At 33.8% G+C, this 13668-nt stretch overlaps 1 protein-coding gene across 3 annotated transcripts; it reads left to right on the top strand.

Moving 5' to 3' along the window:
* Window positions 1-898: 898 nt before the first annotated feature.
* Window positions 899-13102, top strand: LOC128549157 (fibrinogen-like protein A). 3 transcript variants are annotated; one of them, XM_053525575.1, is made up of 6 exons: window positions 899-1051; window positions 5329-5550; window positions 7151-7287; window positions 8765-8861; window positions 9712-9879; window positions 10220-13102. In XM_053525575.1, exons 3-6 carry the CDS (start codon window positions 7261-7263, stop codon window positions 10495-10497), a joined length of 570 nt encoding a protein of 189 aa, XP_053381550.1. In that variant the 5' UTR covers window positions 899-1051; window positions 5329-5550; window positions 7151-7260; the 3' UTR covers window positions 10498-13102. The 3 variants fall into 3 exon arrangements, with proteins under 3 accessions (XP_053381550.1, XP_053381551.1, XP_053381549.1); XM_053525576.1 differs by lacking the exon at window positions 5329-5550; XM_053525574.1 differs by lacking the exon at window positions 899-1051 and having other exon boundaries at window positions 1143-5550.
* Window positions 13103-13668: the final 566 nt, after the last annotated feature.

Genomic DNA, 13668 nt, shown 5'->3' with positions numbered 1-13668 from the left:
GTGTATTTGTCAAAGGTTCAATACAAAAGACACAGCTTGGTTAAACTCCAGCAAAATGAATTTTAATGAGCAAGCTTTTTTCTCTTTTCTAAATCATGTAGTAATCATGAAATAGTCAAAGGGTTTAAATAGAACACATTTGCCATATGGGCAACATTACAATTCAATATCTTATATTAATTTGAAGCAATAGTTTTCCATCCAAAACAAAGTAAATTGCTTTGCAAAGTTTGTTCTTTTTTCTGTTTATTCAAGAAATAAATCATGAAGTAGCCAAACAGGCTTATCTGGGTACTAGGCAACCGTCCATTTCATGAACGGTCATTTGTCAATAACGGTCAGTTTGAAATTTCCCGACAAATTTAAACTCCTTTAAATTACTGCACGCAAGAACCACATGCTCTATGCGGTCAGCGGCAACTGTTATACCTTAAATGGTTGCATATTTTGACCCCATCTCAATAGCTCTAAACCCAGGGCCCGCCAATACCAGCTGTGGTGTTTGTGCCAAAATTGTAAACATTAACCACAGGGTTCTTCAGTGTACTGACTGTGAGATGTGTTGTCACAAAAAGTGCTCAGATTTGACAGACAACATGTATAAACAATATAAGCTGTCACAGCTTTCTTTGTTCACATGCCCTGCATGTATATCCCCACATGCTCCATCTCCTGCTAGTCAGCTTCCGGCATCAGCAGATATCCCACTGAATACATCTAGTGACACATCTGAAACTTTTGATTTTAGCCACTGTGAGTCAAATGACACTGAAATTTTGACCAGGTTACAAAAGCAAAATGATCCAACCCTAAGAAATTTATTTGTGCTTACCTAAATATTAACATTTAAGACACAAATTCCATTTTATTGACGACTGTTGACTTGCTTTTTCTAGGAGAGACTAAACTGGATGACACTTATGTTGATGCAGAGTTCTCAGTAGACAATTAGCACTTCTGGAGGGCTGACAGGACATCCAGAGGTAGTGACCTAGCTGCATATCTCAGAAGTGACCTTGCTGGTGACAGAAAATCCAGTCTAGAATTTCAGGTGAGTGAATCAATTGGTGTTGATATGAAATTTGACAATATGAAATGGTTTATCTGTGGAATTTATATATTTATCTTTTGAAGATATATATAACACAATTGACAAAATTTCAGTGAAATATGTCCACAAAATAATTCTTGGAGATACAAATTATGACTATTTGAACAGATATACGAGGGATGATCAATATATAACGGGAAAATGCTCATAACTTTTTTTATTATCATATCGATCTTTTTCACATTTCAGCCAGAAGTAGGTACATATATAAGCAATGTATCGCTAAATTTTCAGGTTTATACTAATATAATGCTAAAATCAACAGTAGCTAAGGTAACGCTCAATATGCATAGGCGGGGCATTTTGAATACTTTTCACCATTTTCACGTAAGTTCAAACCGTTACAGTTTTCATTCAAGAAATGGTACATTGGTGAAAATTAGCAGTTATGGTCACTCTAGACAAACGCATAGGATGATGACGTCATGCACGAGTTGTGACGTCATATGTTACGTCCTGCACGTGTTACTGTTCCGTGGTAGTAAAACGGCGGAAGATCAAAAGTTTGCTCTAATTTTTTTTAGTTTTGAAGAGAAAAAGTAAAAATGAAGTTGTGCAAGAAATACAGGATACCTTTAGTGTTCGTTCAATGTCGAAAACAAGAATTTATGTATGGTATGACTGATTAAACAACGGTTGGGAACATGCGTTTGATTTAACACAGAGTGGCCGGAAAGTGACGTCGACGCACGGTAAGAACGTTACAAGGGTGAAAGATCTCATAAACAGCGATAGGCGGTTAACTGTCAGAGAACTGTGTAATAAACTGAATTTGTCATATGAAATTGTCCATACAATCTTAAAGAAAAGGTTTAATAAGAGAAAACTGCAACACGTTGCATCCGGAAACGCCCGGAAAAGTTGGACCATTTCATTCTGCATCATGGCAATGCGCCATCCCACACCTCGAAAGCGACCACAAGTCACAATGAATATCTAGTAATTAATCTGCAAGATTATCCTCCTTATTCACCGGATTTGTCGCCAAATGACTTTTACCTGTTTCCGACACTGAAACGTGAATTGCGGGGTGTAAAGATGAATTGTTCATTTTCAGAACTTCGTAAGAAAGTGTTGAATGTGCTGAACGCAATTCCCAAAGATGATTATCGTAATTCACTTCTACCCTAGGTAAAATTGAAAAAAGTGGAACCCCGTTGGCAAATGTATTAATGTAAAAGGAAAGTATTTCGAAAAGTTTTAAAAAATGTGTGACATTTACTACAGTAAAGTTAATTTAAAAACGTTGAACTCAGTTGTACGTCAATTAGCGCGTAAATGACGTTGCCCCGCCTATGGGTTTCATAGGTTGGCAAAATTGTTGTCAATTGTTAATTTTTCAATATATTTTCGTGTGATTTTTTTCTAATATATCTATTTACCCCAGTATAATATATCTCTTGAAAATGATAAGTACAAACAAATTTATAAACATTTTCCCGTTATATATTGATCATCCCTCGTAAGTGCAAAGTTTTGTGTCAGATATGTGACAATTTTCACTTCAAAATTTTAAGTAAAGAACCACATGTTTTCCAAACTTGTCTGTGCCTAGTCTACTTGATGTGATACTGACAAATACTCCTGCTAAATTTGATCAAACTTTTAACTTTTCATGTGGAGTCAGTGATGTTCACAACCCTACTCCTAACCCTAAACCCTTGATTCCAATATTTCGAATGTGAATATAAAGTTCATAATCATTATAAAATCCGTGGCTGCTTGTTTTTGTTGTTTAAAACAGTAGTCCTCAGTTGCTTCACACACTCACAAAATGCCAAGATTATAAAAGTAAATTTGAGACTATTTTTACACGTCCAGAATATTTGTGTAATCACGTAGAAATAGAAGGAAAACTCAAACAACGAGATGTTGAAACTTGGTAAAGTAATGCGTCCACGGACTGGTCTTTGCGGTCTCCAGTTTATCCATGACAACACTGAGGCTAACAAAACTGACATCGTTCAAAGGTTTCTGTGACTGAGATGAAAAAGTGGTACAAATCAATCATCCCGCTTACTCACCAGATCTAAGTCATGACTTTTCCTCATTCCAAAAGATGCTGACTGGGTGCAAATACTTTTCGAATGAAGCACTTTTGAGAGGTATTTTACAGTTACTTAAGACCATACCAAGAGGAAGCTACACTGCAGCGTTCACCTCTTGGATTTCTTGAAGTCAAGTCCGAATGCTTTGAATGGATAAACTAAACTTGAAGTCCGTACACAGACTGTGTACCATATTCCAGCTCAATTGTCAGTTTTTGAATAATGACCGTCGTATATAATATACTATACAAAGTACCATTGAATAATATCTCATAGTAGGCATAGTAGTATGAGTTGAATCAGTTGACAGCTACATAAACAGGTTTAGACGTAGTGTAGAAATGAGAGTCGCGATATGCCTGTAAAATACATAAACCAAGATATTGTTGTCAAAGAAGGGCTTATCCAAAATGCTGTTGCAGGCGTATAATTCACGGCATATGTGGTGCACTGAAAAACCTATGAATAAGATCACGAATTTCGTTAAGAACGGGCACTGAATTGAGAGGAAGGTATTAGATCTGTCTATCCCTTTTGCTTTTTGACCATCGGGCTTTACATGAAAGGATATACTCTGCTTTGCACCATTTTTTTTAAACCTTATGTGTTTGAGAAAATGTACATATTAGATTTTAATCTTTGTTTACTAGTACAAATTTTAATGCCCAAACTGTGTGTGCCTTTAAAATCTGTAAAATGTAACTCATATCGCCATGTGTTGTATACAGGTTCTGTACTAATGTGCTCAAGTTTAGATCCACTTGGTGCATTTGCCATGGCAGACGTAGCACTGTTTAGTAATACTTTTATTTTAAAAAGAACTGAATACACATTGAGAGTGCAGAGAACATTTATATGTTGATTTACGATCTTGGTCATGTTAAAAGGTTCTGGTGTTGATAATTGCAAGTTCTGTCCGAGTCGTACCTTTATCAACATTATTACTGCTTGTTTTAAATTAAATCGATATCTATGACAACAATCAACAATTTTTTCATATTTTCCCATTTTCATCTTGTTGTTTTCAAGATCATGTCAATGATTTTTGTCCAAAATACATTTGATTATCATGTTATCGACTCTTTGATATTGATAAAAGTTTGGTGATACTAGTTCTACAGATTCATAAATGTTAATAATATAACATAGATATTCATTATGTTATATTTTCTGGTCCTTTGGAACCATAGAATTCATTGAAAATTTATGTAATAGAATTCCGTTTAAGCCTGGATCCTGCACTTTTCATTACCTCTCATTGGAAGACTGAGACAAAGCAAGACTATTATTTTGCTTCGTTGCGATGTTCCAACCTTCTAAATACAGTAGGGCTATTATAATAATAGCTCAATCTGGGCTGCTGTATTTGGCTCGGGTGGGTTTTGCTAGATTCGATTTCACGAGGTGCGCAAACACCTAGTGTGAACCGTCCTTGTAAAATCCACGAGAGCCGAATACAAAATCCCAGATCTAGCTACTGTTGTAATTACCCTTGTATTATATACCTTCACCTTTTTTGTTTGTTGTTTTGTTATCGAACGAATTCTTAAATGTTTGTCTATGTTAAGATAGAAATTTGTGAAGTTTTTGTGTGCACTAATTATAGAATTGTGTCAGGTCATGTATATTAAATGAAAATAGTCCGGCAACATACAATACAAAAGGTACAAAACGAATTGTTTTTCTGCCTGTTCATATTTACTTATGAAATACAAGCTGTATTTTTGACAGAATTTATATTTGTATTTAATTGTATTAGTGTGTTGATGCTTCAGAATATTACATGCAAGAATAAATCCATTTAAGTGTCTTTCTAACTTATAAAATAATGTGATATATGCTAATTCTATTGAATAACCCTTGCATTGTTGTGCAATGCGAAAGATATTATTTATTCAAAAGCTTGAAGTCATGTGACTTCATTACGTTAAACATCATATGAGCGCGTGTCATTGGAGATAACGGGAGAAACGAAAATTTCTTTAAAAGTGGTTTCTAGTTATTATACTGTCAGTTTAAAAACGTTTAGGAACTTTTACTTTGAAAGCTGACATGGATTAAAAATGAGGTTTCTCTTGTTTGGATGTGTCTTGACTTTTGTGGAAATCTGGACCTTTATATCCTCTGCTGGTATAAGCTTCACGAAATACCACTATGATTTCAATTTAGCTGGATATCGGTGTATTCCTCACAAAACTGTCTTTGAAACTGACAACGTATCTGATCCTGTACAATGTGTAAAGCAATGTCACCTCACTAAAAAATGTCGTAGCGTGTTCTACCAACCGGATTCTAACAAGTGCATCGGGTGTCGTATTAATCCTGACATCCAGACAGCAAATCTGGAAACATGCAATGGTTCACAATACATTCGATCTAAACCAGTTTACAGTAAGTATTAGCTTAGTGTTTATTAATACCTGCACCGAAGAAACTTTCAATATGTTTCCCATTTTTGCTACTTATATGTTTAAGGAACTTTTATTCATTTAAACTAATCTAATACATGTCAGGACAAAATTTTCTGCGGATTTTAAATCTGCGGTCTTATTGTCTTCCGCAGAAATAAAGTTCCCGCAGAAAAAGTACTTATACGGTAATGGGATTCATTTGTGTGAGACCCATCGTTTAGGAAGTGGGCACATCTCAAAATATTTTGCTGACGCACAGTAACATGAAAATATCAAAAACAAAAACAAAAGCTTATTTAGCGAATCAAAATTTGTCAAATGTTTTCTTGTGTTACAGATTGTATTTCTATTTATTGGTCAACATTGATCCGCCTGTTTGGTTTTAGTAAACAACTAATAATTTATCAAAAATGGATATCTAATTCTAACAGAAGCTTGTTTTACCAGTCATTTCAGTATTTATTCATTCGAGTTACCATTGACAATAAAGGAGAGTATGTAATTACAATAAAAAAGGAACATTTCTATATAATTTGGAATGTTTGTAATATAAATGTAGACAAAACCTGACGATTGGATTTCAGAAATCAAATACAATTCCATTATGGTCAAAACAATGGGTGGCAAAAATCAGTATGTTCAAAACTGAAGTACTGACTTTGTCATTTTCAAGCCGGCATAAATTATTATTAAATTAGTACATTGATTTTACAAGGATTACATTTCTACAATACCACAAGCATATTTGTGATACGTTTCGTCAAGACAAAATCTGTTTCCATATTGTATTAAAAAGCTTTGCATCAATTTACTTTAAAATGGGGGTGTTTCTCGACATTATTAAAACAGCTGCAGAAATTGAAATGCCAATATGCACTGTAAATAATCCTATTTACAGTTGTGGGTTCGCAGTTTAAGATGCTCTAAACTGGCAATAGAAACTCGACACCACTTTTGTATACACTTCTATTTCAACCTTTGAGTACACGAAAGATACTGTTAAGTTACGAAATCTTAATAGACGCGCAAAACTAGTACGTTTTAAAACAATTTCACAAATCTATAAAGGACACAAAAAGGTTCCAGCTGTCTTAGTATAAAATACTGTGAAATCATTAATATTCGTGGGGGATTAATTTTCGTGTATTTCGTGGTTGAGTCAATCCACGAAATTTAATCCCAACGAACAAGTGACATTCCCATTCATTTTATGTTCAAAAGTTTTAATCCACGAATTCATATCCCCACGAAATTGCCATTCTGCCCAAAACCACGAAATTTCATGCCCACGAAATTAAATGATTTTACAGTACACTTTTGCTGTGAGAACAACAATAAATAAGAACATTTCCTATTTGATCTTTTCTGTTAATTACAATTTTCTGTAAGAATGTGTTATCTGGAAAAAAAATCACACCATGTATTCAGCTCTGGTTATCACTTAATATTGCTAAATCTTCTTGTAGTTTGAGTTTATGTTTTAGAACAATGAAATAAAGTTAAAATGAAATTAGAATTTATTAATAAATGAAAATAAATTGTTTGCTTAATCCCTTGGCTATATTTTATTTTAATGTTAGCTGAAGAAACAGACTGCAAAGCTATTTTGAAGGACAGGCGCTCTGCACCAAGTGGCATATATAAAATAAGATTATGGAAGTCAAAGAAAATAATATCAGTATTCTGTGATATGGACACAGATGGTGGTGGCTGGACGGTGAGTTTATTGGAATTCCTAATGCAAATGGGCTATATAATTGACACATTAATACAAATGGGCTAGATAATTGACATTCCTAATTAAATGGGCTAGATAATTGGCATTCCAAATACAAATCGACAAGATAATAAATTTTAACAGTCGCGTTTCGTTATTTTGGTACACTTGTTATATGTCGTAATGAATTACACATCTCGATGAGTACGACGCTGAAAAAATAAAAAATAGTTTATTTATACGACGGTGACTATGTCAAAATGATATTGAAAAAGTGACAGTATGAAAGTTAGGTATTTCAAAATTGTCATGTATATTACAGTTTGTGTCTTTAATCAGAAAATACAATATGTTATAACATTTAATAAACCATCTCTATATATCTGTTTTATTTGGGCAAAAGACTGCATACAGTTTAAAACAGTCTAAATCATAGATCTATATCTATACGCAATTAGTATAATACCATGAAAGACAATAAGAACATTAAATTTCTTATTAATTTACAAGATAATGAATTTCTATTTATGGGGTACTCATCTTAGCAGCAGATTATGCAGTGTAGTATGCTTCGAATTATGTATTATTTGAGCCTTGCCATGGGAAAACCAACATAGTGGGTTTGCGACCAGCATGGATCCAGACCAGCCTGCGCATCCACGCAGTCTGGTCAGGATCCATGCTGTTCGCTTTCAAAGCCTAATGGAATTAGAGAAACTAATAGCGAACAACATAGATCCTGATCAGACTGCGCGGATGCGCAGGCTGGTCTGGATCCATGCTGGTCGCAAACCCACTATGTTGGTTTTTTCATGGCACGGCTCATTTCGATGTTATATGCTCAACTTTACAAGTCTCCTTTAAGTAGATATTCATACGCATGAAATATGACACTCTTATTTTCTTCTTGAAGTTTTATGTAAAAGGTATCTTACTTAAATAAAAATAAAACTTGTATTTTTTAAACCGGAAATTATTAAGATGTAATGCAAGCTGAAAGCAATTAATATGAAACTACATCTGGTAAAAGCGAGTAATCAAACAATTTGAACAAGCGTTTAAAATATTGTTAACACTTTTTCGAATAGTACAATTCGTTCATAGTACAGTTAAATTATTAACGCATGGAAGAATGTCCACTATTGAAAGATGCATTTCAATTACTTGAGATTATACATCTAGCAACATGTTGGTCTTGCATATCTATAGGATGTATGAGACAAAGACCTACTTCAAATATATTTTCATAAAACCTTGATATTCGGTGACAATCGTTTTCTTCTTCTTTTTTTATAAATCACAATGTCACAAAGTAAAATATTTATTATGACTCAAGTCGGTAACAAGTGTAAATATAACTTTGTGTAATAATTTGATCTCCTTCTTTGTCGAAAAGCGTCAAATATATTTCCCACATTTGCAGATGTAAATACTTGCTGAAACGTACCATTGAATTTGTTTGTTCTTTCATTTGTAGACGATTCATAACCGGTTTGACGGTTCAACCGACTTCAATAGAAACTTATCCGAATACGAGAACGGCTTTGGTGCGGTTAATGGTGAATATTGGCTAGGTAAGTCAAAATTAATTTTCCAATCTAATTTCCTCAAAATGTGAAGAAGCATTGTGTCATACTGAAAATCCTAGAAGTGCATTTTAATTATAAGCTTTGGTGAGACATAATGTTTATATTTTGCGTGTGTTCCGGAATCTGTATAAAGTTTTATCATCTTGCAAATCGAGGGGTTACAGCCTGAAGGTCCTAAGTACATATAAGTAAAGAAGAAACTTACTAACTTCTGTAACTAACACAACAAAATATGGGAATATCATTAAAGCCTTAGAAATGCACTTACCAGTATGTATGTCAACTTGTTTGTATCCATGCCGTTCTTTTAAATTGCTTTATTTCTTTATATTTTACTGCTACATTTATATTTATCGTGATATACGGCCTATTAGCATGCAATGTATTACTGCATTTTCTTATATACTGTATATTTGCAGTATATATTTCTGACTCTTATCATGACAACATGATATGATTGCATAGTAATCATGAACCCTACTGAGGTCAAATTAAAGCATGTTAAAACCTTTGAATACAAAGGAAGCATTATCTAAATAAAATGTACATATTATCTTTTACGAAATGAAAATATATAAAGTAATATGTGAAACAAAAGAGTTCGATGTTACTTAAGTGGTTCTGTAATTTATTATATCATACGAGTTTCGTATTAATTAACGTGTTATATAGTAACATAGAAAATTAAAACGTTTTCTTGTAAATGTTGTGGTACTAGAATGACGATGTTTAGATGTTCGCTTAAAAAGTTTATCTGAATTTAAGTTAATTGTGAATGCTACGAAAATATACTCACAATAAAACAGTATGAATCTTTTCAAGATGATCATTTTAGGACTAAAATATATTCAAGAACTCGCTGACAAAGGTACAAATGAGATTCGACTGGAAGTGACGAGTAAACAGGATGAAGATTACTTCGAAAACTATGAAGACTTCAAGCTGTTAAATGGCTCCGATTATGTACTTTCAATCAATTCCGACACAGCAGAATCATATCCAGGTAGAATAAAATTTGAATAGAATTACTATATAGAGTTGTGTTAGACAAGGCAAGAGAATGAAACCAGTTGGTTGTTGTTTGAACTTGTAAGCCAACATATTAAAAGTTACCTTTTTTAGGTTTGTTATTCTATATGACGACACATGTAATGTTCTTTATCAAACTCCTGTGCCTACTAATAGATTACGACAGAGAGATTGATTGTCCAGCGAGTTGACGGGATAACTGTGAATAATGTGTATTTCCTTCGTAAATAAACGACCTTTCGTTATACAACTTGTTTACCATATAGATGTTTGTTTTATTCTTATTAACTCAAAATTTTAATATAATGTTCCAGTTTTGACAATCGGCTTGCGGTTTGCCAGTTTGAAGGGTTATCCATTTTCAACCATCGACAGAGATATAGATCCATATGAGTTGGACAACTGTGCCCGGCTAGAAAAAGGCGGATGGTGGTATCGCGGATGTGGGAGTATGAACCTTAACGGTGAATATTGTGAATACTCCTGCGACCCCACAATCTACGACGTAGCAATAGGTCATTATGTGGACGGGTTTGCTGACTCGAAACCATTGAAGGCATCTCGAATGTTAATAAGACGCTATGAAAAATGAAACACACTTCGACTGAAACAAAGCCTGATAAGGATTGTATACTTTTTCCAGTAATTGGAAAATATCTTTCGGACATTCAAAACACTAGAACATTTTGTCTAAATTAGCCATAAATTATTGTTACTTTAAGTACAAAGGTGTTGTAATATAAAATTTGAAAGTGACTAGCAACAACAGCAACGAGCTGCTGACGTAGACCATTACATAATATATCTCGGTAAGTTTTGCCATTTAAAAGTTGCTGTAAACACTGCAAAAACTTAAGTGGTATTATTTTTCACGCCATTGTGTAAATCACTGTTATGCATCTTAACGTTTTTATCCACATTTCAAAGTGCGCTACAAAGCTACGTCTGCGTACCTCTATTAAGGAACTCAACACCCCGAGTGAGGCTCCAACGCACATCTGTCAGAGGCAAGTGTTTTGAACTCAGCGACCTTAACCTCTCGTACAGAGGCCCACGACCAAGTAAACCAATATTCGTAATGAAATTAGCGGTAAAGTATATGTATTAACACAATAGTACACAGCAAAATATGACAAAAGAGTTTACAAATGTAATGTAGTGATGTACGAAGTTTAACCGTACTTATGCAATTTTCATATAGCACAGAGTAAATAGTAATGCGCACCTCTGCATCAGTAGCATGAAGCTGAAGCCTTATTTTTATGTAGCATAATGTAGCCGACTAAATGATGCAGGCCTACAGACTAAACAGAAATGCACTCTTTTGCATCACTTCATGTAGAAATATGTTAATGCCTCGTTTAAGTCATGTGTATAATGCTCTTCTGTGATAAGAAAAAACCCCAGAAATATTTTAATTTTTGTAAGCTCTGCGTCATTTGTCAGTTGAATGGACACTAAACTGATAATATTTATCTTACAAAAGGTTCATGTTTATTTAAGTATAACATTCTTAAGCAGTCTTTAATAGCATACTACTTGAACAAACTATGAATCATATAACACAAAGGTAGTTGACTATTACCTTAGTGTCACTGTGTATTACCAGAGATCCTTAAGTAAGCATGATTTTTCGTACATTAATTTTGAATGAGTGTTAGTTTTTTCACATATTTTATCAACTAACACAACAGCTGAGTGGCGGCTGTAAAACGTCTCCTCGTGCTTAGACTTAGTGTTGTTGTTGTTGTTGTCTATAATGGAATACATTCATTCGTACTGTGATTGAAATCCACTTAAGCAAGTGCTAGGGGATGTGAGGTGTGTTGCCCATGTCATTACCTCTCATGAACACACTCAACTAAACATGTTGCTTTTAAACTTACAGAAGACCTTGGCAAAGATTTTATTTGTACTTGATGATGATATGAATATGAAGCTAATCTGAACTTTGTTTCTACCACTTCTCATTTTTAATTAGACTATTATAATTTTGAGCTCAGACGGTCAGCAGATCTTCCTTGTTACAGACCATTCCGTTTCGCTCATGTACTTTTATACACTAACTCACTGTTTTTTTTCTGATTTAATATTTCAATGTTTGGTAAAAGTTTGTGTATTCTATGTTGTATATTTTTGTATATCGAATTTAAGTAAGACAACTGTGTCAGAGAATGCAGCTGGCACGATAACATGGGATGAAAAAGTGTTTTTAGTGCAACATGCAACTGACGTAGGATTCCATATTGAGGAACAGTTTTTAAAGGTTAAAATGCAGTTTTTTTGAAAAGTATGAAATATTATGAAAGAGTGTTATTCGTTGGCAGCATGTATGTCTATAAAGGTTGAAATATCGCATTTTACAATCCAGTTGTAAGAAAAGAATTGGCAAAATTATTGCGTTATGCAATAAAACTTGCATGTTTCAAAATATATTGCCACGTGCATCAGTGTCACTGCAATTTTATGAGAGCGGTAACTGGCCGCAATGTCATTTCAAAATTTATTGTATTAATTCAGAAATATGAGTGTCTTGTATTACTTTTGTAAAAAACAATACATTTATTTAATGTAATTGATATTTTCTAATGTGGAATCATCGCTCTTACAATATAGCAGTGTTGAAATACTGCGGAGGTATATTAGTAAGGTTACAAATTATATAAACAGTATCGACACAGGCTTTCAGATGTTTTAAAACGGGAATTTGAGAAAAAAAAGACGTTTCAAGCCAGTTGATATATAAGTAATTATTGAATTTTTGTCACAGATTTGATGGTACAAAAGGACATACTGTTCTGATAAAATGAATTATATTCACTGTATATCTATGTTTGTGTATATGCTTTTATTTGATGTATGAGAAGAAGTTTAATTATTTTCTGTATGCTTTATCTAATTACATATTTTTATGTATGTCTGTGCTGTTTTTCCGATCAAGAAAATGAGAACATTAGGAAAAAAGAATATCATAATTTATATTACCGTCAAGTTTAAACTTAGAAATAAACAAAATTTAGTCCACACGAAATGATTGTTTAGGCCCAAATCAAATAATGTGATGCAAGCAAAACTAAATAATCACACTATAATAGCATGTGCGATTTTCTGTGATGTATGATCAAATATAACAATGAATGTGTTTATTTTATTTGAGTGAACTGTTCTTCTATGTTGTAATAAACTATTTGAAAGAATGTACTATGTCATGTTTTTATTTTACAATTTATATATTATTGATAACATTTAAATATCATTGGTTGTCCAGTTAAGTTGATGGCGAACTAGCAAAGTGTTGCAATGTTCATATTCCCCTCCAAGAGCCAGGTCTAATTAGTTTTTCCAGTTTCTGCCTCTCAGGAGCATAAGGAGTGAAGCGTTGTTAGCTGTGTCTGACGTACGTTACGAGTAAAATTAGTTTTCTCGGCTTTTCCTAAACACGGATGAGGTATAGTAGGAGTGAAGTGTTGTTAGCTGCGTGTGACGTACGTTACGAGTCAACTTAGTTTTCTTGTTTTTCCCTTTACGCGGATGAGGTATAGTAGGAGTGAAGCATTGCTAGCAGCGTGTGACGTACATTACTAGTTAAATTAGTTGTCTTGGTTTTTCCTTAACGTGGATCAGTTATAGTAGGGGTGAAGTTATGTAAGCTGCGTGTGACGTACGTTACTAGTCAACTTAGTTTTCTCCCTCTTCCCTTAACTCGGATGAGGTATAGTAGGAGTGAAGTACTGCTACCTGCGTGTGACGTACGTTATGACTC

Source organism: Mercenaria mercenaria, chromosome 15, assembly GCF_021730395.1.
Source record: "Mercenaria mercenaria strain notata chromosome 15, MADL_Memer_1, whole genome shotgun sequence".
NCBI lineage: Eukaryota > Metazoa > Mollusca > Bivalvia > Venerida > Veneridae > Mercenaria > Mercenaria mercenaria.
The sequence above is the reverse complement of the archived record's forward strand: the minus strand, read 5'-3'. Positions and strand labels throughout refer to the sequence as shown.